We start from the raw sequence: 27,163 nt of genomic DNA, 5'->3' as shown, positions 1-27,163 counted from the left end.
AAAAGACAACAATTTCCGAATGTCACTAATTTTTAATGACTCCACATTTACAAACTGGTTAGAGGCCAAACTGTAGTACTTTTATTTTTACAACCAATTAACCAATTAAGTACATGTTAAAATGGGTCAACTGCAGAGGACATACCGCCCACCAACTGAAGAAATCTCAGTGCGGGGATGTTTTAAAACAGTATCAGGAATTTAGGATTACACTTAAGAATAAAAGGTTAAATCCAAATTTGACAACACCCACTCAAACAGAGAGTAAACCTGAACATTCACAATTCCACTATCAATATTTTATTAAATATTTTTATGAAAAATATTGCAGTAATAGTCACTTGTTATATCAATAACAGTGTTAAAAATTCCATCTCCATTTCCAAAAATCCAGAAATATGTTAAATAAGATGTACGTTAGCTCATGTTATGGCTTTAAGTTTATATCAGACAAAAAAGCTTCAAAAAATGTCTCTACACTTCAACTTTAACAGATTCTTGAACACTTCTTGTATTAAATTATAAAACTTTTAAAAGTTGGTGCTGGTGCATCGGCATCAGGACAGATGAAAGTCAGATCCATTTTCACTCTTTTGGCAGGTTTTAATGAGTCACAGAGAAAGCTGATGATCATCTGCCACAGTTGTGTGTGTATATTCAGATGAGATCTTTGCCGTGTTACTTAAGCCTTTCCCTCCGCACATGTTCTATCGTGCGAGTTGTATTTTTTCAGGTAATAACTGCGTTTTGTACATGTTTGTGAGTGTCTGTGTTTGTGTGTATGTGTTTGAGAATCGTCAACCAACAGTGCTCAAATACATTGTACTCTCTTCCATCTCATTTCACACCTATCTGACGCCCACCCCTATACCACACCTTCACTTTGAATTAGTGCAGACATCTGGTGACCCTCAAGGAGATTGTGCAGTGACAGTAACAATAATAAGGGCAGTCGCTGTGTTAGTGAGATGAACCTGTGTGCGTGGAGTCCTGAATGTTGAGGACAAACACGCTGTAAAAACCTACAGGTGGCAGCACAAAGATTTACATAAAGATTTTCTCTGTTATCTGAACGTGCAGCACACCTGAATTACCTGTGTTAAAGATAAAGTGTATTAAATTAATAGTTGTCCAATAACAAAACATCTGACTAATTAGACAGACATTTAGAATGTATTTACAACCAGACTGACTTTTTCAAACCAGACTACAACCACCTGCTGGCAGCCTTGAATTATTGTATGTACTGCAGGCTGCAGCAATTACAATCTTCTTTTTGTGTTGAAAACATAAATCTTCATTTCACACTGTGTATTCACTTATACCCTCTCTTTTTTTTCCCCTCAAGCCTTTTTTTTTTAATCAATACAATACAGACTAAGGGGGCACAGTGGTGCAGTGGTTAGTATTGTCGCCTTACAGTGAAAAGGTTCCAAGTTCATATCTGGGTCTGGGCCTTTCTGTGTGGAGTTTGCATGTTCTCCATGTGCCTGCATGGGTTCTCTCCAGGTACTCCAGCTTCCTCCCACCATCCAAAAACATGCACCTCAAGTTAATTGGTGATTCTACAAATTGCCTGTTTCCATCTGTCTATAAGTGTTGGCCCTGTGATAGACTGGCGACCTGTCCAGGGTGTACCCTGCCTTTGCCCAAAGTGAGCTGGGAGAGGCTCCAGCCCCCCTCCCCCATGACCGCTGTTCAGGATAAAGTGGGTATAGATAATGGATGGATGGACAACACAGACTGAATATGAATATCGGCTTGCTGCATCAGTGCTCATCTCAGCTCTGCACAGCCAATTATTTATCATGTATAAGTAGCATTCTTGGCAGTAACAGACAGAAAACAGTGAGACAATTTGGCTTTGTATGGGTCAAGGACAGAGGCTCTGCCATCACACATAACCCTTCAGTGGATGACAGCGATGAGTAACTGCACTCTCATAAAATGAGCTGCCTAAAAATTGGCTGGGGAGAAGAAACTTACAAAATGAAATATTTAAAGAGTAGATGTAGACCTTTGTTGCCTCCATCCAGTCATCATCCCATGACATCATTTCCCCTCGAACAGAAACAATGAATAAAGCGTGTTCGCTTTACCCTTGCCTTATTTCTAAAGGCAGCTGTCTGGAAAAGTCTGTTTATTTAATGACTGACACAATGTGTGTTAGTTATATTTTCAATCAGTGCATGCTGCCTCTGTCTTGTCATATCAGAAACTGTGCTGGCTGCCTCCGCCAGACGGAAATCAGAAAACTAATCAAGTCCAAGGCTCAGATAAATTGCTGTTGCATAACTAATTGTCAGCTGAAACTGCTGAACCTCCACCCATTACTGCAGAGTACTGCTGTGAAAAAAAAGAAAAAGAAAAAAAAACAGGAAAATAACATCTCAGATTTTGATTTAGCAGCTACAGACCTGACAGTCACAGCTATCATAGCAGGGCAGGTCTTCTGTGAAGAGTTTAGTTTGCACAAGGATTTATTACCTCAATAATGTGAAGAAAGGAAAAAAAAGAAAATGCTAAATGGGTTTGGCAAGCATCAGTAGCTTTGCAATCAGAGGCAAAGTGATAACCCCTATTAGTGTGACTAATTAATTTTCCCATTAACCAGTCAACCGACTCTACGTATATTTTTTACATTTAAATATCACTCACGTCTAAGGTCTGTATTTATGTCTGTTCACTTCTTATGAGGTAAAAAAAGCTACAAACACAAAGTGCAGTGGAAGCCTACACCTCTCCAACGACACTGTGGCACTACACAAATAATTGAAATGATTGCCAGGCTGTGCTGACAGCAAGTTTGCAGACTTATCAAAAGCCTGATAACCAGGTCTTTGTGGTTTCCTGAAATTGTATATTCTCTCTTTTCCACAGTTCAATTATTAGCACAAAAACCTTGTGCAGAGGAAAAATGGCAGCAGTGTGACTAAAGTATGCGTGAATCTTATTCTCAACAGGGTCTCTATGAAAATGATTGAGGCACGGAGAAGGCTGAATATTAAATATTAGTTAATAAAAGGGATGGCACTTCACAGCATTATTTATATTGTCACTGGACCCTCTCTGACTTAAAAAAAATACCCTCAATGCTGATGAAAAAAATATCTTTATAAACAGAAGACTACTCTCCAACAGCAAAAATGTTCTGAAGGAAATGTAATGCTGACCAGATTTATTTTCTATTAACATACTGAGAAAATGCTGTGAACATATCAGAAAAATGTTCACTGATAATGTATTCATTTTGTGTTTTGTCAATATTAACCATCCAGTATTGCATTACTGGCTTATATCTACTCCAGCATTATTAACCCTTCCCACCCTGGCAGTCACTGCACTGCACTGGTCCAGGTCGTATTATCTGATATAAAATCACAACCCCCCATCATGTAGAGAAGATTGGCACACTCAATGGAGAGGTTCCTTAATACTACCGTGATTAAAATGGGTGTAGCATCGTTGTCCTTCATTTCTTTTGCATCAAATTTGGTTGTTGTTGTTGTTGAATTGCAGAACAGATTCAACAGCATTAGAGTTGACTAGAGTCTCTTGAATTTTGAGTAGGTGGAAGTGAATTTTCCATTTTTACTGGTGTTTTTCAAATATCAGCTTGGGGACGAGGGACCTTTTTGTATTTCAAAATTCTCACAAGTGCTGCTTATCCATGGACTGCAAGGTTTTTCAATTTGGCCTTCCAATTGTTGCTGACTGAATTTGGGTATTGTTTCAGGTGGAAATAAAAATAATAGGTTTTTTTTTGGTTTAGTTTAACCACATGATTGTTAGGAATTCAGTCTGTTTGTGTTGTTGTGAAACCACCATCTTTTCTAGCCTTAACAAAAGTACTTAAAAAAGTTGCCTCTGGGCACCATAATGTATGTGGGGAAAATAATTCAATTCTATTTCTAGGACACAGGGTCGCAAAATGATATATTTATGCCAACAATGGAAATATAGGCACCAAGGCCTTCTCTCATGGTCCTGATGGACATGAGCACTGTAATGACTTCACCCCAGAAAGAATTTCCATATTCCTGCCCCTGAATCCTCACTTTTAAACATACCTCTGGGGTAATTAATCTTTATTGCAAATATTATACCAACAGTGTATTGATTATTTATATCCACGACTTGAACAGTCTGGTATGATGTAAACGTGCTGCAGTTATCCATATCTCTCTCAACCTTAATTATTCTTTAAAATAATTATTCAGTTTTGATGTGTGTTTCTCTACAAGTGAGCAGACATCTCGGTGGTGACACAGATTTTCAGGCCACAGCATGGGCCGCTCAGTTGTGCACCATGACTGCATAATACCACAGCGGGGCATCGGTGACTTCGCCACAAATTAATAACGCTTAATTGTACATAGTGTCACAAGAAAATAGCTTTTTTTTTTTGCTGACAAATGTAAAACATGAAATAAGGCAACGACAACATGACATGGCGCTTTTGTTTATGTCTAAGTGGTTCTGTCACTGCAGCAGTTACTGACTGTGCTCTGTTGACACTTCCCACATTCAGTTTTCATTTGCCACACCATATTTGGTTTACAAAATCCTGACTTTATCCCAAAGTCCAAAATAACGCAGGTTGCTGTCGGTACAGTCTCAGTGCTGTGAAAGAAAGGCAGCCTTCTGTCTTCATCTGCTTCAGTCTTTTCCTTCTATTGATTTACTAGTTCTCTGTCACTGACACTTATTTTGTCTGTCCTACAGAGGAGCATCAATAACAGTGAAAGGTCACCCTCACACAGCTGTTGACCAACAACGAGACATCGCTGTGGTGAAACAATAACATGATAGACCACACAGAAAATGCTCTAATGTATTTATAGAAGTCTTTGTCTTTCAATGAGTCTGACGATAACAGGAATTAAAGATTGAACGGGGCAGACTGATATATATCTGTGTGATTGTTAAATATTGATGCAATGTGACAGCTAGCAGAGGCTCAGCTCTACACTACGTTTCAGCCCTGACAGCTGCAGAACAAACAGATAACTTAAAACATGCTTGAGCAAACCTGTTTCCTCGTAGTTTCTCATCTGTGTAATACTGTATATACATGGAAAGATGCGGGAAGTAAAATGTCAAGATAAAACTCACTATGTCTTCCTTTATTGTCTGACCTTTCAGGAGTGGTGAATTTTCCTGGCTGATATTATTGCAACTCGACAGAAGATGTAAAACACATACACTTGTAACAGCAGCAACATATAACTATATATAAATGACAATACAATTAATAGAAGCCAATGAATCAATATATTAACGATTAAATCAATCATAAGCAGCTGATTCTTATCTCGTGCGAAAGAGTCAAACATGCATCATCATCATCACTGCGTCCTGTTACAAAAACACAATAACAACTCCACTTTAAACTGTCTACACTCTGTACTCACTGCCATGAATGTGATGTTTTCAGGAGAAGCAGCAAAATGCTTCCCAAGGTTTCCATTGGGCTGATGAGTGATGCGGGTAATCATGCTGTCTGTACAGACTAATCATGAGTGATTGTTCCTGAGCGTAGAGCAGAAAATATAAATACAACACCAGCAACAGTAGCATTTATACTACTGCTGGCTACTGTAGCACGGACCTATTTGTCTCTCTTTTACCACACATTTTCCACCAGCTCCCAAAATGTTGTACAGGGAAAGCTGCGGCTCATCATATATACTCAGCTTGCTGCCATTACAGAGAGCACCTACCTTGCACTCATTCATTATAGTATTTTTTTAGTCCTCTTCATTACTGGGATAGATGGTCCTCAAAAGCAGCCCTGCACATCATCATATTTCCTGCAGCAGAAACAGGTGGCAGACATTGTTCTCCCACCCAGCTGCAACAGAAATTAAACTGATTCCATTTACTTTCTGAACTGCTGTGTAAGTCATTTCACGCTAGTGAGCTGAGCTGTCCCAGTTGGACTATTGTTGTTGATATTATCTGTTGTGATCAGAGCTTCAGTGTCAGTGTTGTGGAGGTACACAGGCTGGGTAACTGCGAGGCCAGAATTTACTGCCCAACCCTCTGGAGGTGTCCTGGACAAGAACCCAATGAAACACATGCTGATAACCCCTGTGACCTCTCCGCCCCCACTGACCCCCTCACATCGTCAAGAGAGCCAAGACAAGAGTGGCTTTATTGTCATTTCAACCATTTATAGCGAGTACACAGTGAGACAAGACAATGTTCCTCCAGGACCATAGTGCTGCACAGGACAGCACAGAACTAAAACTCACTGCTCACCCTCAAAAATCTGCTTTTACGTCAACTCACAATTCTTTTAAAAACCTCTCCGATTTCTGTAACAAAAAAAACACACTCGACACTATACTTTTTAAGTTGTAAGTTACTCCAAACTACCAATAATTTATATCTGGCTATAAAAATCAAGATTGTCTGAAATCACTCCCCACTTATATATTACACTACATTTATTCTTGGCCATTTTATGTGAATGTCCCACAACATGAGTGTGTAAAGGGGAGACTGGGGCTTGTTGTCACAGTGCTTTTATTTCCAACACTCAATTTAGGTAATGTTGGCCAATCAGCAGTTTGTTTAACGATATTTAACATATAAGTGGGTTAATATGTTTTTAGAATGAAGGAAGAAAGAAAATAGGACAGAAGGAAGAGTCAAGAGATGGTCAGGAATTATTAAAGAAAAAAAGAAAATGGCAGCACACCACCTGACGTCCTCATGTTAAGGGCAGTGAGGCAAGTGAAGTGTGAAAAGAAACTTATCAGTAGTACAGCCCAGGATTTTAATATTAGCCTAACTACCGTACCCTGGCCTGATACTGAACAAAGATAAAAGCAGATGAGATAAAAAAAAAAATAATAAAAAAAAAAAGTCAGGCAGCTATCAATAAAGCCTTGCCACATCCCAGTGGTGACCCAGCCACGGTGCCGATTAGCACCACGTCACCCTTTCCCAGCGATGCCAGTGCCAACCAACAACCAACCCCGACAAAGGTAAAGTGTCCCCCAGACGAGACAACTTATGTGTGCTCTAACTTCATTTCTGACCTTGAATCTGAATCAGATATGGTTCTGTTTGTTTGAGATTATTCTCCAGCTGTTTTAGTTCAAACTTTTTGTTATTGAAAAATAAATCTTGAATTTGTATTTGTCAAAGGTTTATTTCTTGCAATTTCCAGTGACACGAGTTCACAATAGCTATTTGACTGCCTATAACTCTGTTCTGAAGTAAGATCTTAAAATGTGTTGAATACAAAAAATATGTATAACTGCAAAAAAAAAAAAAACGTACTGATAACAATGACACAAAGTAATGATGATGAGCGTCCAAAATCTACATGTTCTGCTCTCTGTGGAGCAAATTATTGTTTGCTATTTCTAGCTATCATTGTGTCCGCTATATTGGGAGTTGGGAGTAAATGAGAAAAGGGGGTAATTGGACATAGCACCAGAATAGAAGTATCCTCTGAACAGCGCTGTGAAATTTTATAGCAATAAAAAGACTATTGGGATATTTCACCAAAGTGGTGGACCAACTGTACAACTGACAGATCAGCATTGCCGTCCAGAGAACCATGTTTTTAGTGTGCAAAAATAGTTAATCTTCAAAAGTCCTCTTGTGAACCATATCACCTGAAAGCCACAAACATTTTACAAAAGAGATCCTCATTAAATGAAAAAGAAATGATCTTGAGAACTCAAATAAATGAACCCATTCGTTTCAATTACTGCGCTTAGTCTTAGGGAGATACTCATGATCTATATTTAGAGGGAACAATAGAAAGGGAGGCTTCAGAGCTTTTGTTCTCCACGCTGGTTTTATTCTTCTCACTGTTCCCATGTGGTGCTGCGCTCATGGTGGACACGTTGAGCCACATTAATAAACACTGAATGCTTCAATAAATGTAATCCCAAAAATCACGTCAACATTTTACCAATATGGGATGAGAAATGTTCCAGATGCAATACCATCAAAGATATAAAAATATATTTTAAACATAACCTCCACTGACTAAATACTGAGCACTCAAATGAATGTTTCTGCATGTTTGTACTGCATTTATGTGTTTGCTCATACAGCTATAATTGATACCAACAGCTGGGCAGTGCATGCATGATACTATGTAGGAACTCCCTTCAAAATCCACACACTTGACTGCTGCTATCAAAATGATACTTAAATATTTCATCAGCCTAAGTACAGGTAATTTCATCACTTCTGTGGTTTCATTTCACAAAGGTGACTGCCTGTCAGAACAGCCAGCCCTCTAATGGAGCTCCCCTTACGCAGATCAGGCCCCGAAGAGTGGAAGAAGTAAGTCAGGGATGAAAACACAGCAGCAATAAGAGGAATAGCTCAATAAAGATGTGTTTAATTGGGCTGTAAAGCTACAGCAATGAGAGACGTTCATATTGGTTATGACTGACATTGTTTGATGAGCTGTTGGGTGGCAGGTGGAACAAGAGGTTGTTACTTTGGGGAGGGGGAATCCGAAAACGGATGTGATGAAGCATTATTACATGCCAGATCTAATTAAAGCACTTTGAAAAATGGTATCCCTTCTGGCATGGCAAGAGTTCAGCAGGAAAACAGACTCCTCACGTCTCCTTTTGTGCACCAGTGCGTTTTTCAAAAGGGTGCGCGCAGAGACGCGCGCGCACACACACACACACACACACACACGAAGCGAGCGAAAGAGAGAGAGAGAGAGAAAGGGAGGGAGACAGAGAGAAAAAAGCTCTAAACGTCTTCTGAGCGCCTCATCACTAAATCGCCGTCCAGTTTTCGTGCGCTCCTGTGCACCTGCTTTTGGATACCTCCGACTTTCACCGCGCACTGAAATCTCACCTGACTTGTTGAAATGGAGTCCCCAACTCTTCTTTCCGATGACTTTATCGAGCGCTACTCGGTCTCCGCAACTCCTTACAATGTTACGCTCTCCGAAGATCTGCTGCTTTTGCCTTCAAGAAGCAACGAGACCAGCAGGTTTACAACTAGGGACACCTCAAGTCTCATCATTGCGGTTTGCATCACGGCTCTCTACTCTCTCATCTGTGTGGTGGGACTGCTGGGAAACGTGCTTGTCATGTACGGGGTGGTCAGGTACGCTAAGAAATATATGAGAGCCATAAACCAATTAGTAAAAAAAAAAAAAGATATATATTGAATAGAAGCCAAATTAGGCTATTTGATATTCGGTTGACTGATGAGTGAAATGCCTGTAAAAGCCAGACAGTTAAATTATGAATGTCTTTTTTTTAAAATATATATATCAAAGTGCTCTATAAACTCACGTATTAGAATATTTAATTGGTTGGGACAATTCTAGTAATCTTAAAGAATATGAATCTGCATGAAAATACATTTTTACTGCCGTATGACTTGATGTGTAATGGTCCCTTGTAACTGCCCACATTTCCAATGTGTCTATGAGCCACATTCCCAACACCACCACCACCACCCACACACACACACACACCCACCCACCCACCCACCCACACACACACACACACACACACACACACACACACACACACACTCCTCCTACACACCAGAGAGAGGGGAGGGGAGGAGGTCCAGGGGAGGGGAGGAGGACTGAGATACACCTTAGCGTTGAAATGACTTCATTGCACCAATTATTCCTGTCAAGAACTGTGTTGTTGAACTCGGATGATGAATCTGAAAGGGGAAACAAGTATGTCGGACCATCAAAGCAACGACTGTGTCTTACAAATTTGTCTCTGCGTGATTCTGATGATTTTTGTCAGTTGTTGTTAAACAACTTAAAAGAGCAACAATGATGTGATGTTGAGCCTCCAGCTTCAATCAATAATTTTACAAACTGCTTGTTAAATTCCCTGAGAAATATGTGGAAGATTAAATATTACAAATATATTACAGAGACATATATACAAATATATATACAAATACAAATAACAACACTCATCCCCTTGCAAAGCAATTACATTCAGAAAGAGGTCAGTGATGGTGTGTAATGTAATACATCTCTTTACATGTGGGAATAATATAAAAGGTAAGACATCGCTCTGTCTTCCTTTATCCTTTTAGAGCTTTATACTTTGTAAAGTTGGACAGCAAAAGCATTCGGAAACACAATCTAATTAAATGTAATCCAGCTACTGTCATGTGGGGGAATCCATCAGACAACTGCTCAGTTGACATTCAGACAAAACACGCTGGTCAAAGAAAAAAATACTGAGTCTGATTCTTAAAGTATGTTTTATTCAGCTGAAATCGAATCATTACATTGAAATGTTGGTTAATGGAGGCTTGCAGGCTCATTTAGTGTACTGCCATTACACTATTATGCACCTAAAAATCTCTTATTTGGCTTAATTTAATATGTTCTGAGGGAAAATAGCAGATCCCAGTGATTTTGAGAGAAAGAATGGATTAAATCGAACAGTAAATTGGATCCAAACCTTGAAACACTTAAATAGATTTGTGAGTCAACCACATGCGCCATCTTTGCGACACAGCAGTAGGCAGACCTTGAAAAAAAAAAAAAAAAAAAAAAAAAAAAATTCTATCTCCTCCAACTAACAAGCAATCTCTTTGACTGTGAGCTTGAATCTATTTAAACGTGCTCGGCACTTCTCTTCCTATCAACCAGGTACACCAAGATGAAGACGGCCACCAACATCTACATCTTCAACCTGGCTCTGGCCGACGCTCTCGCCACCAGCACCCTCCCCTTCCAGAGTGCTAAGTATCTGATGACAACATGGCCCTTTGGGGAGCTCTTGTGTAAAGTAATTATCGCCATTGACTACTACAACATGTTCACCAGCATCTTCACACTCACCATGATGAGTGTGGACCGCTACATCGCTGTATGTCATCCAGTGAAGGCCCTGGACTTCCGCACGCCCGCCAAAGCCAAGCTCATCAACGTCTGTATCTGGATCCTCGCCTCTGCTGTTGGGGTGCCTGTGATGGTGATGGCTGTTACCAAGGTGACAGATAAAGGTCAGGGACTTTTGCTTTTACCATGATCATGTGAGAACATCACCTCTCCACACTGAGGTTTTTGCACTTTCAGAGGCAAGTGATGATTTCAGGGAGTAATCACGTAGTAAAAGAGAATACATTTGAGCTGGGTTATTAACTTAAATTAGCTTCTCCACATGGCCCTCTATTAACCTCTAATTGCTTTAACTCCCCAGGAAAGACTGCCTGCACACTCAGCTTTCCTGCACCGGAATGGTACTGGGACACATTGATGAAGATCTCCGTCTTCATCTTTGCTTTCGTGGTGCCCGTCCTCATTATTACTATCTGCTACGGTCTGATGATCCTGCGGCTGAAGAGTGTTCGTCTGCTCTCTGGCTCCAAAGAGAAGGACAAGAACATGCGGCGGATCACCCGCATGGTCCTGGTGGTCGTGGCGGCTTTCATCATCTGCTGGACTCCCATTCACATCTTCATCATCGTCGCGACCATGGTGGATATTAACAAGAAGAACCTCCTGGTGAGTGCCAGCTGGCATCTGTGCATCGCTCTGGGCTACACCAACAGCAGCCTGAACCCGGTGTTGTACGCCTTCCTGGATGAGAACTTCAAGAGGTGCTTCAGGGATTTCTGCCTGCCCTATCGCTCCCGCCTGGAGAAGAACAGCTTCTCCAGGACACGCAACAGCACACGAGAGCCCGCATCTGTTTGCGCTCCCGCGGGAAGAGAGAGGCCGCCTGTCTGACTAGGCGTGGATCAATCGGGGGTCAGAACAGTCCAGGATGACCTCCAGACGGAGGTCACACAGTTCTCCACCACGGGAGTCTGAGTCCACAGATGTAGGCTTTTGACCTACAACCTGCTGGTCGATTGTGTTTTTGGTTTCACACATTGAAACCTCTGTGTCCCACCGGGTTTGTGAAACAGGATGATCTCAAACATGCCTGTGTGTGCCCGGGCATAAAACAATTATACAAATGTACATAGGAGCATAAAAAACACACACAAAATGCACCTATATGAACAAACACGCATGGCGGAGTCAAGTATTGGGAACGTGATGTTTTTCATGGTTTCGGCCCTCCGACGGTTCAGTTAAACAAGAAATAGGAGCTACAGAAATATTTATACGTTCTCACATCCATATTTGGAGAACAATCGACGTGTACATGGTCCCCTAATGATCTTATTGTCAGGCAAACATTGATTCTAAGCACAGTGCTGCCAAGGTGTCTTTTTATGGGCAAGCAGTGGCCAATTTATGATTGGCCGAGTCGGTCACCTGACCACAATCCAGCAGATTGTTTTACTTGATGAAGACCAGACTGACTCTGACTGTGGCAGAGAGAAGTGATGATCGCTGCCGCACATTTCTGGCAGAGGAGCAGCGGGAAAGATACTGCTGTCTGTTCATGTCTGTGCGACGCAAACAATCTGACACCAGAACACGTGAGGACTTTATTTAGGTATATTTTAGCATCTACAATTACTTTCTAATCCCTAAAATCGTGGGATCATTTAAATCCTACACTGTTGATCTGACACCTTCAGGTTAAAGCTGAGGTCACCACTTTACTGGCACACAACACCAATATATTTTCACCTTTTGAAGTTGATATGACGAAGGCCATACAAATCCATCAAATTCAAACATTTAGAGCTGCTTCTCTTGCAATTTTCTTGCAATTGTAATTGTAATTGATATTTATTCTCTGTTTTGGTCTCCAGCAACCTTTTAGAAAAATATCAGGCTTTTAAGCTGGTGAAGGCTCCATTTTTTTTTCTTAAACTGCTGTTGAGTTGAGTTGAGTTTCATGCTTGTCCTTGCGATGAGAAGAGGAGATATGATTCCAGACAAAGGCCACACATATAATTAAAAAACATTATCAAGGAGATACTATTCTGTATGACCACAGTGCCATGTTTCTGTTATTTTGTCTACTTTTATTGAACCAATACATCGAGAAATACACTTGTGAAAGACGACTCATAATACATGAAAATATGGCCTTCGTGAGTAAGCAGTGATGACTGCTCATCTGTGCTCAGCCTGACTCCATGTTTCCTCTCCTCCAGCAGTTGGGCTGCTCTGTCTTTGCTCAAACAAAATATTCAGCTGACAGTAAGGGGAGGAGCTGAGGCGGAAAGTGGCACTGCTGTTTCAACTCAGGGAGGTGACTGAATGACCTCAAAATGGCACGGAGGGAGGTTTGAATGCGATCGCACGCATTAGCAACTAGTCAGAATCCTCCTATACATGTTAACGCTAATGTACAATCTTCTACTGATGATTGCTGGACACCGAGAAGGGGGGAGAGTTGGTCGAAGAGGAGGCATCTGTTGCACAATTTTAGAGAACAGTCAAATCAATGCCTCAGATTCTGCCACCGCAGATTGGTTTAAATAAGCATGTACCGTACATACTGTATCAAATGTAAAGATAATATTGTTCTGTGACAGCATATTAAGTGATAGTGTGATTAATTTGATTTCAATGTGCCGTCAAGCCGTTGTACCATTAAGCTTCATTTGTAACCAACCAGTAAAATCCAATGTTATATAACTATTTACAGCAATTACTATGAACATCAGGCAAAGCATTTCATATCTTGAAAAAAAAAGAATTTTCCTGTCACCTGTCTATACCATCACTGACTTTTTTTGTTTTTGTTTACTTCAGTGTAAGAAAAGCATTTGTAAACGTCCTGCGATGTGGCTGGCAGTATGTTCAGCTGAATGAAAATATGTACTGAATGCCTTATTGAGCTTTGTATTTACTTCTTTTTGCAAACAGTGAATTGTTTTGTAGAGGAAAACATGTGCTTGATCTTGTTAGAAATGATATATTAAAGTACCTTATTGTTTAAATATAATATTGGATTTTGTCTTTTGAATACATTAATGGCGCCGTCATATAGAAGGCCATGCGTTGCATCTCATGCATTTATTTTGAAATATTGTTGTCGATTATTTTCAATGTTAATCCGATATTGGTTTTCTGTGATCATTATTGCGGATACTGTTAACACATGCAGGCTTTGTGGGAGTTTAACATGTAATTAGTTGGTAGACTCAAGAATGGATTACCAATCGGGTCAATATAGGCAGCACCCAGGGGGCCACGGTCACAGGGGTGAATATGACGCATCTAAAGTGTGTGTGTGTATGTGTGTGTAAATGAGTGAAAGCTCAATATGCAATAAGTCAGGGAGGATTCTAGGATTTCTGGTATTAGCCCAGTTTACGTATCAATTAAAGGATGAGGCCGATGATATTCTGTATGTTTTTATCAACAAATCCCATGAGAAGAGCAACAACAACGTCGGTCTCTGATGACTTAATGAATTAATTAAATCACAATAATAATTCCGCATCCCAGCTCGACAGATAGGATGTGAAACCATTATTTTGTTTTGTTGCTTTGTTACTCACCATTCGTCAAATGGGAGTGAGATGTATAATTATTGTGGACTTTTTAGTGGCACATTTGGTGTTTTACAACAACAGGACATTGTATGTGGTTTGAATCAAAAGAAACAATGATTTTTTTTTTTGATAATAAAAGAGCATTTAACCAATTATAGTGTGTTTTTAATACGTTTTGGACAATAGTTCTCCACAGTCCTATCAGGTTTGTTAGATTGTTTTTTTTCATACAGTTTGCGGACAATAAAACTATAAAATATAGAAAAGCATCATTCAGACTACCACTTCAATCATCAATGACTCTCCTCGGAGAGTGAGAGAATCAAACTGATCACTGCATTGTCTTTTTACGCTCCTTGAGATTCTCATTGAGGCCGTTGTACACCGCGCTGCACGGTTCACACTAGAATGACAACACGCAGAAGAAAACATATCGTGACTGGGCCATACCCACAAGACAATTATTACAGATGCAGTTAACACTTAGATGAGACATGTTTAGTGTAAATGCCAGGGAGGCCCACGGAAGATGTGTTGAACATGACAAATTCGTAACTGTTTTTTTTCGCTATGGCTGATGGATGATGTGTTCAAATGGTCTTTTATTCAATTTCTCGCTCACTTCAAACGACTGAAATCACTCTCTGCTAGAATAGAAACCTTGATTAGATAGCATCAGTCTCTCTCTCTCTCTCTCTCGCTGTGACATTTGTGATGGGGAGGGTGAGTGGGGGGGGGGCAGCGCTTGCTGAAGATTTCCTCTGGGCTGCAGAGCAAACACTGCAGTATGTTCACTATGAAATATACATGGCTCTGCCTATATGTTCACTGTTCTGTTTAAAAGACAAAGTAACAAAATGAATAATTTAGTCAAACACCGTGAACTTGCTCCTGACATGGCTGGACTGGATGTTGACCTTTATGAAATGTTAAATACCAAGGTGATTTATTCGACAGAGCAATCGGATCCAGAGCACTGTATGTTAACTCAGCTGTGGCATTTTCCCTGCAGGAACAGCTTTATTCTGGGGTTTTGGGGATTGATTTTTGTTTGTTTTCTGACAGCTTTATCATTTACTACAAAATACAGTCCCCCATACTGTAGCCAAGCTGCAGCGTGGCACACGCAGGATGAAATGCTTTTATCTTTTGATCCCAACTAATGGTTCCCATTGCTCTGAAATTAACAGGAGGCAAATGAGAACAGAGGGAGTCTTGGTAAAGCATTCAGAACAGCTCCACCACACCGCAGCCACATTCATCTTTTAACATAAAAGACACAGCAGACGTCTCAATGCAGCTGGCGTTAAGACTCCTACATATTGTAAATCAGGCTTTTCACGCAACACGGACCTCATCTTGGCTGACGGTGCACAACCTGCCATGTAAACCAAAACCGAAGATGCGCCCAAAAGGAAGATGATGATTATGCTGAGATTCTGGAAAATGGATTTGACGATTTGGCTGGATGCTTTGTGTGATAGATGACGGATCGTCAGACCGTGAGACCTTGCATGAAATGTTTACAAAACGCCAGAGTCACCAAAAGCTGTGAAGCTGCTTTATCTTGACGTTTCCCAGGGCCACAAATACTGTGTCTGTATATAAATATTTTTTTTTTGCTGAAGAGCTGAGACGGGGATTGAAACTGGGTGCCATCTGCCAGCAGTCATAATGGACAGCACGAAAAGTTTTGCAGTTTGTGAGCGGGCTGAACTTTATATTTCAGAAAAGAAAGCAAAAACTCTGCCAGGGTGTTGCATCTCTCCTGATTTATAAAAAAAAATTCCTCCCCACAACATCACAAAACAATCTATCTTTTTAAATCATGTAGCCTACCTTGTTTTACATCTTTATACTTTTATTAAACATCTCATTTGAAACTACTAATATACATACATATTTAAAGGGTTAAATCATTCTTTTGTGGTTTAAAATCTGGTGCATGCCTCAAGTGATGTTACTTAAATCAGCATTCATTGGGACTCAAGTTTGAAAAAAAAAAAAAAAAAAAAAAAAAAATCAACTAACCGGGGGTGCGGAGTTGAAAAAAGTGAGCCAAAGGGACGGCTGGAGCTCACTCTTCATCCCTGCTTGAGGTGAGTAGTCCGAGGATACATCAGCTGCCACCAGATTAATATACGGAAGCCAGGAATGGCCATGCTTGCAATTATTTCTTTAATCCTGTTATCTTGAGAGAACAAGCTTTATTATCTCAAGATAATGAGATAATCAATGAGAGAGCAAAAGGTTGTTTCCTCCCACTGTTGTTTATCAGAGATCACGAGTGCCAGCATGCATTGATGGCATCTTGACAAAGGATTCAAACTGAAAATGTATTGATCATCAGACTGTACCTCAGTGAAGGTCAAACGTCTGATGGAGCAAACATTAAGATTTGTCCTTGTCATTTAAGGATGAGACTTGTTGCTCATGACTCCTCACCAACAGTCACGACGGTCTTAAATCAGACGTGATCAAATGAACCAGGCGCTCATTTTTTGAGTTCTCCATTATCATCCTGTGATAAATGAAACAATTTACAATACCAGCTCCTTGTTCTGCCTCTTCACTGCCTCATATTCATTTTCATCGAGTCAATAAGAGTCCAGGCTAACCCACTTCCTTCACTCCATCTTTTGTTTGTGTGCATCAGCTGTATCTCACAGCAGCTTACGCCACAGCTCCTTTCTTTTTCTTTTTTTTTTGCTAAGCTGCCATCCTTAAGAGGCGATTTATACATCATAATCAAAACGGGCCTCTAAAAGTAATTCGAACACAATCAATATGACAGAGATATGGAGATCCAGCGAAGGGATGAGTCACACACACCGTGGTGCTTCATTAGCAGGGTTAATCGCTTGGCGTTGTCCGGTCAACATAACAGATCTGTAAACATCTACAACGTCAACGGATCGGCCGTCTTCTTTTCAAGTCCTCGCTCAGCTGTTTGGTGGTCCTCATGCTGCGGGCCTCACCGGAAGCGCTCAACCCACCGGACGGGGAGTCCAATCTATCAAGGCAATCGCCAGTAATTACAAGTACGACCCGCAGGCATGGAGCACCGGCAGCTTAACAGCAAGGGAGATATTCTTCCTCTAATGATACCCTGTTTGGTTTCCGGTGCGCACGCTCAAGCACAAAAAAAAAAAAAAAAAACATCTGCTGTGGAAACAGTAGAGTACTTCATACATCTAGTACGTTATAATGCATTAGTGACAGCAGGGGCACTTGTTCTTGTTTTAATACAACACTAAACAGAAAGGGTGACAGTAGTTACGTCAATGATCTGCCAGGTAATGTGTACATTCAATGTTTGAAGGGTTTGTGACTGTACATATCCTCAGAGATCAGGATTCATTAGATGCGACGGATGAGCCTCTCGTACAGTCTTTAAAGTGTTTAATCAGCATGAGAAGCAGCCTGAGAACTGCGGGCTGAATAAACACACACGCACACACGGACACCGCTGCTTTTTGAATTGTTCGGTTAGTGTCGTGACGTCTTTGAGACTTTTTTTTTTTACATCCTAAAAACACCAAATACGGATTTCAAAACGTTTCATCCAAACTGTGCAAGCGTGAAGCCGGAGGGAATGATTTGGATAACAGCTGCCTGTTGCACCACGTTCAACAGATTGCCACTGAGATGGAACCATTGATGAAAAGCCTCTCCAAAGCCATCAAGAAACTTTGGGTTCCTTGATTAAGACACCCTTGAGAAACAGCACTCGATACAATTTGAACTGAGTTAATTAAGTTCATTAAAAAAAAAAAGCCGCAGAGTGTCTCAGGAGCTGCCAGATCTCAATCAATGCGGAGCTAAATGACGGGTAAGGTGTTAGGTTGTGATTTGAACAGCACGACGCGGCGGCTCACGAACGCGTCGTGCGTTGTGTGACGAGCCCGTCACACGCAGAGGCCGTTGCAACAAAAGCTTACGAGAGCCGTGTGTGCAACTCTTGAGATAAATTTGGGTTCCCTTCGTTATTAAGAGTGAATATGCCGCATGGCAGGCGCCCGAGACTCCTCGCTCTCCTCTGTGGTTAGTTTGACGAGAAGAAGATTAGAGCCCACATGCGTTATTTAAAAAAAATAATCCCGTTTTACTTTCTATAAGTGAAAGGAACTAATCGCAGGATGTCACCGCACGATCCTGTATGAACGTCTCTCTTAGTGCTGGGGGCGTACGAGAAGGTTTTAAGAGTATTATCAACACGTAGAAGTCTGATAAAAGCATCCACCCTTGACATCCGTTGGCAACCTTTCTTAACGTCACAGCACAAACACATCTACCGCTGTCTGCACAGTGAATGGCTGTTTTTTTTAAAAATTTTATGTAAGCGTTTAAAATAGTTGAAGGTCGTGGAGGTGCCATCAGTGCAACAGCTTCTCTATATTTTGACAGGTTTAAGAAATCTTCTGCGGACTGGAGGTTTATAACTGTCCAAAATACAAACAAAAAAAAAATACTCGAGACTTAAAAGTGTGAGAACAGTGCGTGACCAAAAAAACGTGAATAAATTATGAAATACACAAATCTGCAAGTATCTGAAGGTCATTTCATCTGAAAAAAAACCATAGCCTAAGTGTTTGGGTGGAGAGGAATGCTACATATCTGAAAAATACTGCTTTTATATTTGTGGTGAGTGTACCAGGCTGCATTTCCTTTAAAAACCAAGAATAATTTCAGATGTTTTATATAAAATATAAGAAACAGTTAAGATCAACTGTCCTGCCATTGTTGTTTTTGAGACTCCTGCAGCCACACGGCTATCACCATCAGCAGTAAACTGTGGCCCCGAATGTACTCCTGACATTTCTTCTTCATTGTCACAGAACAAACTGTTTTTGTTAAAACTCCAGTTTTAAAAAAGTACAGGGGTTCACTCTGATCAAATAGCTGCTTTTGAAAGATACTCGAGCTTTTCAAAGCTTTTGACACTTCATCTTCAGTCCTTTTGGTCAGATGAAAGGAAAATGAGAAGAGCAAGGACCCCGTGCGTTTCACACCAACATAAAAAAAAAAAAAAAAGCGTGCAGCTTTGATGTATGGACTTGCACCGTCATTTGCGTCCTTAAGTGTTTCTGATTTGTATTCAAGACTCTATGCGTACAGAATGCTTTGTTTGCATTCATATTAGGAGTTAAAGCAACTGGGGTGCAATGGCTGAGCCCTTACGCTGGGAAAGCTGATTTTTTTTTTTTTTTAAATGGCTAAAAATGACTGATGATAACTCCAGTGTAATGTTATTACAAAGATGAAGGGCCCCTCATCAAAATCACATTTGACTGAATGGCAACAATGCTGTGTTTCCGCTCTTCTTATAGCGAAGACGTCAACATTAAGAGGGAACTTGAAAGTTATTCCTTCAAAGCATTAACTACAAAATATGCTCAACACGGGTTACAATGAAAATGACTAGAGTCCAGTAGTTTCCTTTTTATTCAATTTAAAATGAAATCAGTTTTACTGCATTTATTGAAAAATGTCTTCCATACTGACTGAATGATATTTCAGACTTAATTGGGAATAATTTCTTGGGAGTGGATATGCCCTTGTGGGCACATAAACAGTTACTGTAGAGTCAAACGTGCAAACCTGAACATTGCCTTCTGTACTGTACTTCTATTTTGTTGATTAAATCAATTGTTTTGTTTCTGTACAAACGGTCAAAAATGCCATTTAGTATTCCACAGCTAAAAGTTTCATATGAACAACAGTCTCGACACAATATATATTCATTTTAGTACCATACGGGCCAAAAAAAAAAAGAAGCAGCACAGGTTCATATGAATTGTTGGGAATATTTTCTATGAATTATTATCACTCATTTCTCAAAATAGTCGCAATATTATTGCTGCATATGAAAGGAAAAGGCTTAAATGTAAAAAAAAAAAAAAAAAAAAAAAAAAAAAAAAAAAAAAAAAAATCTTTATTTTTAAACAAGAAAAGCAATAAAATGCAAATTACAGTTTAATTTGTTACTAAAATAGTCACGCCGGGTAAAATGAACAGTAGTCACACATGTTACACTCACTGAGTATAACTTCCCCTGTCTGAACCAGTCAACCTACTTATTGCTTTAAGGAAAACATTAAAAAGACTATTGTTTTGGGGAACAAACCTTCCTTTATGTACATGCACAGTCACATTCACAAACACCACATATACCATCTTACAGTCATACAAGTGACTTTAATGAAAAGGATCCAAAGGAACATCAAAAACTAGTTTTAAAAAAATAGTCTCTCATTTGTCATGATCTACCAAAAGCTTCCATGAACATTTCCCCCACACTAAGAACAGGAGAGTTCTCGTAAAAGAGGCCAAACCTCGCATCTCCGCTCCGCTCCGCTCAGCACAGGAAGTCATATAGATTCACCCCCTCCCCGATTTAGGCACCCTGAACAAGTCCTCACCTTGAAACGGATCAAGCTCTGTCCTCATCTCTCTGTCTGAGAAGGGCATCAGCTCTCCTGCTTGTCTTTGACCAAAAGGACTGTGTGCTGCCCTCCGCTGGAGGCCATCAGTACTGTACGGTTCTCCAGCTGCTTGCCGGTCATCTTCACGGGGCTCCACTCATCGTCTTCCTCTCCGGTGCCGAGCTGCAGGTTGGTGCCCATGCCCCAGGCATACACCGCTCCTGAAGTGTGCAGGACGAATCACAGCCAACAGTAAGAAGAGGGAGACACTTTTTTTTTTTTTTTTAAGAGGTGCAAAAACAACAACAATTGTGGATGTTTACTATTTGTCACGCTGTGTGGGATGACCGTAGTGTTGCCACTAAGAACCATAAAAAAAAAGGAGGAGGAGCGTGTGGAGATTCCCCCACCCCCCAAACTTTACACAAAAGAGACATTTTGAAAACAAGTCCGTGTATTTTAGGTCATTTCCTGTTGAATTCTGGTTGGTTTGTAGACGTGGGTCACAGTAGCAGTCACATGATGACAATTTGATCCAAAATAACTGACTGCCATTTTGCTGCAGGCTGTCTTTGGACACAAAAAGCTCCAAATGAGTTGTTGCTGAAAGTGTCTCGGTGCAATTCTAGACCCGTCGATTTAGATTGTCGGCCGAAGATTTGACCTTTTTTTTTTTTTTTTTTAACTTTAAATTGTTAAACTTTAATCGCACAAGATAAAGGGGTCTCTATCGCAATGCAATAAGGGATATTTACAGTGTATCCAGCGGTACCTAAGTAGGTCAGTGCCTGTGTTCTCCAGTCCTGTTGCAATTGAGAAAATAGTAATAATCCTCTGTGAAGTGCACACGCAGAACAAGAAAGCTGTAATTTCATTGTCATAAAACCTGGTGGGAGGAAGTGCCGAGTGGATGATGGTGATGCATACAAAGAGTGTGACATTGACAAAGAACACCGTGTCCATGTCCAAGGTTATACGTGTGTATTGTTAAAAAATAATACCAATTTCCTTTGCTAAGCCGCAGTGATGGTTGACGAGAAAAGTTATGCGAGATAGGAAGAAGGCAATGTAAAAAAAAAAAGAACTGATTAGATTATTATGGTACGAGGATGAATTGCACTTGACTGCCTTCAACACAAGCGATAAACTGCTTCTATGAAACAAGACTCGGAAGTGGAAGTCTGAATCCTGCGTTGTATTTTCTTTGTTGATCACCTTCTCTGGTGACCGCGTAGCTGACAGACGCCCCACACGTCACTTCTCTAGCCAGCTCCATCCCCATCACGGGTGTGGGCTCACTCTTCTCTTCAGCTCCTTGGCCCAGACCGAGACGGCCATACTCTGCTCTGCCCAGGCTGTATACCTGCCCTACAGGTGAGGGGGGATGGCGGGGTATGTGGGGATGGGGACAAAGAAGACCCCGTTAGGTACAACGCGTTGGTTTACAGCGTGCAGACGTTTCCGAACATTCAGAACAACGTCCCCGCCTTCAACGGGGTTGTTTAAAAGGGGGTTAAATCTCAATTAGACGCGGTCTGCTTACCTTCAGCATCAAGGCAGATTGTGTGGTGTTGTCCTCCAGAGAAGTTCACCCAGGAGGTGGTGGAGTTCTTAAAGCACGTCAGTTTTACAGGGACAAAACACATCTTGGTGCTTTTTGTGCCTGAACAGATGAATTTTTTTTTTTAAAAAAGGTGTGAGGATGAATACAGCTCAACACTAGAAAAAAAAAAACCACACCACACAGCAGTACAGTTAGAGTTATAAAGCAAATTCGATTAGCACTATAACAACTGAACACTGACCGAGCTGGTGATAGTTAGAGAGGCCGAATCCATACACGTGTCCGTCTTTTGACACAGCAAAGGTAAAGTAGGCCCCGCAGAAGGCATCAATGAAGTGAACTTTCCCTTTGACTTTCACCACCTGTGGCACCAGCAGCCGCTCTGAAATCACAGGACACGCAGTGAGGAAAGCCGCAGTGAAACACATTACAGACCGCATACGAGAAAGAATCGTCGATAATCGGAAATAATGAGAGATTAATGCAGATGTAAAATCTTTTTGCCTTCTGCTCTGCCAAAGAGAGAAAGGCGCGCGTTACTTACCGAGGCCTTTCCTGCCTCCTCTGTTCGAAAAATGCTCAGGAACTCTTCCCAGCTGCCCCTGCTCTGCTGTGCCTGATGTGTAAAGATGTCCCCCCAGTGTCACCAGTACCACGTGATCGTTGCCTAGTGAAGCATCCGAGAGGATTTAAACGCAAACGTTGTTGAAACTTCACATATAGTGAACAAATGCAAAAATATGACAGCGACACCAACGGTTTCTCACCTGAAGCAATTTTCACAACCGGTTCTGTCATGGGGACTTTGGCTGGAGCAGGAGACGTTTTCATGGGCTCCAAAAGACCAATAACACCGTTGTTATCCTGCAAAAAAAAGGTTTCGCGTGTTGAAAGTGAGCCGACTTGAGAGAGATGACTGCAGCGGAAAGGACTGGACGGTGAAGGAGGAAATATGGCTGATACAGACAGGCAGGCTACAAACACGAACAGGGTGAATTCAGCAGGAATGATGATGCAATTAGAAACACATGAATTGCCATATTTCCTCTGATACACATACAGAAAACATTAAAAAAAAAAATGATAAAAAAAAAAATAGCAAACGATAGTGGGGATAGAGGACTCCCTATATGAGAGGATTTAGGGTTTAGATCCGAATACAGGTGAGCCAGTCAGATGAAGATGTGTATGCTACTAAGAAAGTGGGTCTGAATACCTTCGTAAAAGATTTTAGTCATTTAAAGTGTGAAAAGTAAAGGCGTCTGAATATTTTTCTGAACACAGCACATGCTTTCTCAGTGCTGAAATATGAATACAGATAGAGAAAGGCCTGGAAAGCGTCAACATATTCTGTGTCAATGTGCTAAAAAGTGTTTCAACCAAATAGTCAGCAGCATATTCTGTCATTTGTTCAAGTTCCAGTAAAGACCATTTACGGGACTGAAAGGAAAAAACACTTCAAATATTGCTGAGATAGAACAAAAACTAAAAAAAATGAATAAGATTAATATGGAGGAAGGTATTAGAAAAAAAAAAAAAAAAAAAAAAAAAAAAAAAAAAAAAGATTACTTCACAAATTTTGGACACATACGAATATGCACACTTTCCAGGTACAGGACAAGGTGGTTGAAAACAGCAGCTAACTAACCCTGAAGGAGCCCCAGATGTAAACCAATCCTTCGTCCGTGAGTGCAGCTGTGTGACTGTCCCCTGCTGACACCTGGACCACCTTCACATCCAGTGCCACCTTCCCTGGAACCATCTCGGATCCCTCCTCTGTTGTGTCCCGACCGAGGGCCCCTTCATCGTTACAGCCAAACGTGTAGACCTAAACAAAAAACAACAGTTTATGTAAGAAACTTAGGACTTCTTCCTTCAAATGTTAGCAGAGAATTATTCTTGCAATTACAGAAATATGACACGACGTTCACTTACATTGCCGGAGTCACTCAGGCAAACTGTGTGCATGCCTCCAGCTATCACCTGCACAGTTTTCTCTGGTAGGGACAGAAGAGCCGGCTTCTTCCTCTCAATGGTAACCTCGCCTAAACCCAACTGTCCGACATCTCCCTGGCCCAACACAAGAACCTGACCCGCCTCCTTGCAATGGCTCCTGTGGGAAACTGGTACACAAGCACACAAAACGTCTTCTCACACCAGTTTGATCTATTATTATTATAATTATTATTCGTCTTACAGGCACGAACTTGATTGTAACATGAAATAAAATATGCAGGGATTTACCTTTTACTTTCTTGGAGTCATTACTTTCCTCCACAATTGCCTCAGACTTCCTCTTGGTGGTGGTCCTCTTAGCAGGCATGACAGCAACACTTGCGGACTTTGTGCAAAACACAAGAGGAGACGAGTAAATATCTTCACCTCAAATTAGGCCGCTTTAGCAATGAATGACCGCTGTTTAACGTATGACATTTGAGACTAAGAATTTAGAGAATGAGACAGATAAAAAAAACAAAACAGGATAAGTGTTAAATGCCACAGAAGTGTGTAAATTACAACATAATGGACCACAAACTCTGGACCAGTTTAAACAAAAGCCAACACAACAACAAACAAGGAGACATGATTTAATGTGATTGAACAAATCTAAAATATTTCACATTAGCGTTTGGTTTGGAGGTCCTCCTCCAAGAAAATATCAAATTTTTCAATTAGAAATATGCCATTACTCTTAATTTTAGACCTTTAATATAACCGTTACCGTGTACATTTTTGTTGTTGTTGTTTTTTTAAATGGGAAAGCTCGAGTGAGTTGTAAATAAAACAATACCCGCAAAGCATAAAGGCAAAACCTTCGTGAAAAGGTCACACAGGGATGTCATGTTCCTTTGGCTTCAGCGGTGCACTAAAGGATGTTTGGGAAAACCCTGCATGAGGTCTATCATCTAAACTCCTATCTAATTTTTACATGTTAAACAGTTGACAACAGGAGAAAAATCACAAGACGTGTCATGAATCAGACCGATAATAGTCTGAGGAGCTACTGGTCACGTGACACTCAGGGCATTTGAGGGGATATTACAGGTACAGTGTGGCCTACACTGTATTATAATAATTATAATAATAATAATAATAACAACATTTACCATAACTGTCATTTAAACATGAACTCTTACAGAGTTGATGGTTTTTGATGAACAGGTTTGAGGGATATCTTGACTGCTGGTTACAGATAATCCAATTGGACCCGTCGGTCAATAACAAGCCTTTATTTTAGTCGTAATATGAACCGCGAGCTGTCGAGAGGCTCATTTGAATGGCAGGAACAGAGTCAGGTTGTTTCAGACAGCTGCTCACATGTTGGTGTGAAACCAAACGTCCTCAACACAAAGACACGAGGAGTTCAACAACTTCAACTGGAGTCGAGCTGAACTCTCAGTCACAACATATATATATACATATATATATATATTATATATATAATATATAATATATACTAACAACTTGTTGCGTGATCCACCGATGTCAGCGTCCATGTGCCCTGGCTAACATCCAGTTACATGTCTGAGCTTCCGCTCGATTCTGGACAGTGAATAACTAATGACACGATCAGCTACCGACACAGTTCAGAGAGCGAGACGTAAAACACATGTTCGTGCAGCTGTATCGATGTTAATTAATTAACTGGCATTAAAGCTTTTTTTTTTTTTTTTTCTGACTGAGACCGGCTAACTGTTTGCTAACCAGCGCTAGCCGGCTAAGCTAGCGGTGGTTAGCCCGATATTCGGCGGTGAATGAATGAATGAACGAACCGCAGTAACGACGTTTATTTCATCACATGCGGGACGAACCAGCAGCAGAGTGTTTAATGTCGCTCGGGTTTCTGAATCGACAGCGTAAGGAGCTGATAATTTACTGACCTGTGATGTCTGGAAGTTTTGGAGTTTGCCTACAAAGTGAGCATGCGCAGACTGTTCCCGGTCTCGAGACGTGCACGTGACGCGTTACGTTCTTCGGACCCTTTGGAACGCGCGTGTCCTTAAAGAGACAGTAACATCAAGATGTCCCGCGATCTTTTTTTTTTTTCCTGTGTAAAAGTACTTGTACCCGGTGGTGGAACAATACACAGACCATTAAAAGAAGTAATATGGAAATGAATGAAAAATACTGCATTTAATAACTTATTGAAATAAAACGACAAAAGGCCTAACGACACAATGTGAAATACAACAGTGTAAAATGAATTATTTTGATTATTATCAAAAAAAATATGCAAAAGTAAACATATTGATACATAATTTTAATTACAGTGAAGAAATTTAATTATTTTCTAACTCAAGGAATGGATATTTCTATCTACAGTGTGCTATATATTTCTACTACCTATAGTTGTATTTAGACTTAACTTTAACTTAACGTATTATATTTCAGGAGTTTGTGTCAGTCATATATGGGGTATCAGTGCATTTGTTCAAAAACATAAATAGGATAGTATAAAGAGTTGGTTTTTTTTGTATAATAAAATTTTGCTCACATTCTTTGTTTAGCTATCAGGAGATTCTGAATTTCCTCATTTAATCTACATTTTAGCATTGTTTAACAATCTGTAGATAGGCCTATGTTTGGATATATTATACATTTATTTTGGCCTTTATTCTGCTGCTGTAATAGCACAACATCCTCACCTTACAGCATCACCTCATCAAATACAGCCACAGATAAAAATGTAGTTTTACCGTTTACAAAATACACTGCTTTAAACCTCTACGTTGTACACTAAAAATACCAAATGTATTCCAATCTTCTTATAGCC

General features: G+C 40.5%; 2 protein-coding genes across 3 annotated transcripts; one reads left to right on the top strand and one right to left on the bottom strand.

Annotated features, from left to right (window-relative positions):
• Nucleotides 1-8,712: 8,712 nt before the first annotated feature.
• On the top strand, nucleotides 8,713-13,847 carry oprd1b (opioid receptor, delta 1b). The gene is made up of 3 exons (XM_069143121.1): nucleotides 8,713-9,105; nucleotides 10,637-10,992; nucleotides 11,190-13,847. The coding sequence occupies exons 1-3, from the start codon at nucleotides 8,864-8,866 to the stop codon at nucleotides 11,717-11,719; spliced, it is 1,128 nt and encodes a 375-aa protein (XP_068999222.1). The 5' UTR covers nucleotides 8,713-8,863; the 3' UTR covers nucleotides 11,720-13,847.
• Nucleotides 13,848-19,827: 5,980 nt separating this feature from the next.
• Nucleotides 19,828-26,324, bottom strand: rcc1 (regulator of chromosome condensation 1). Of its 2 annotated transcripts, none has more exons than XM_069143119.1 (10): nucleotides 26,271-26,324; nucleotides 24,634-24,730; nucleotides 24,325-24,512; nucleotides 24,038-24,217; nucleotides 23,157-23,253; nucleotides 22,934-23,056; nucleotides 22,631-22,771; nucleotides 22,369-22,488; nucleotides 22,041-22,193; nucleotides 19,828-21,046 (listed from the first exon to the last, which is right to left on the bottom strand). In XM_069143119.1, the coding sequence occupies exons 2-10, from the start codon at nucleotides 24,710-24,712 to the stop codon at nucleotides 20,871-20,873; spliced, it is 1,257 nt and encodes a 418-aa protein (XP_068999220.1). In that variant the 5' UTR covers nucleotides 24,713-24,730; nucleotides 26,271-26,324; the 3' UTR covers nucleotides 19,828-20,870. The 2 variants fall into 2 exon arrangements, with proteins under 2 accessions (XP_068999220.1, XP_068999221.1); XM_069143120.1 differs by lacking the exon at nucleotides 26,271-26,324 and adding an exon at nucleotides 26,163-26,183.
• Between the last annotated feature and the right edge of the window lie 839 nt (nucleotides 26,325-27,163).

The sequence above is a fragment of the Embiotoca jacksoni genome, unplaced genomic scaffold (assembly GCF_022577435.1).
Source record: "Embiotoca jacksoni isolate LCO1_2020_lvr unplaced genomic scaffold, fEmbJac1.0.p SCAF_11, whole genome shotgun sequence".
In the NCBI taxonomy this organism is placed as follows: domain Eukaryota; kingdom Metazoa; phylum Chordata; class Actinopteri; family Embiotocidae; genus Embiotoca; species Embiotoca jacksoni.
This window is presented reverse-complemented; position numbering and strand designations above follow the sequence as displayed.

What these genes read in the sequence shown, in the direction of transcription:
- oprd1b (XM_069143121.1), top strand. Translation starts at nt 8,864, where the DNA reads ATGGAGTCCCCAACTCTTCTTTCCGATGACTTTATCGAGCGCTACTCG. An exon ending in GTCATGTACGGGGTGGTCAG is followed by an intron (nt 9,106 to 10,636) that starts GTACGCTAAGAA and finishes CCTATCAACCAG; the next exon opens with GTACACCAAGATGAAGACGG. An exon ending in TACCAAGGTGACAGATAAAG is followed by an intron (nt 10,993 to 11,189) that starts GTCAGGGACTTT and finishes TTAACTCCCCAG; the next exon opens with GAAAGACTGCCTGCACACTC.
- rcc1 (XM_069143119.1), bottom strand. Translation starts at nt 24,712, where the DNA reads ATGCCTGCTAAGAGGACCACCACCAAGAGGAAGTCTGAGGCAATTGTG. An exon ending in ACATCTGGGGCTCCTTCAGG is followed by an intron (nt 23,254 to 24,037) that starts GTTAGTTAGCTG and finishes TTTTTTTTGCAG; the next exon opens with GATAACAACGGTGTTATTGG. An exon ending in CTACGCGGTCACCAGAGAAG is followed by an intron (nt 21,047 to 22,040) that starts GTGATCAACAAA and finishes TGCACACTTCAG; the next exon opens with GAGCGGTGTATGCCTGGGGC.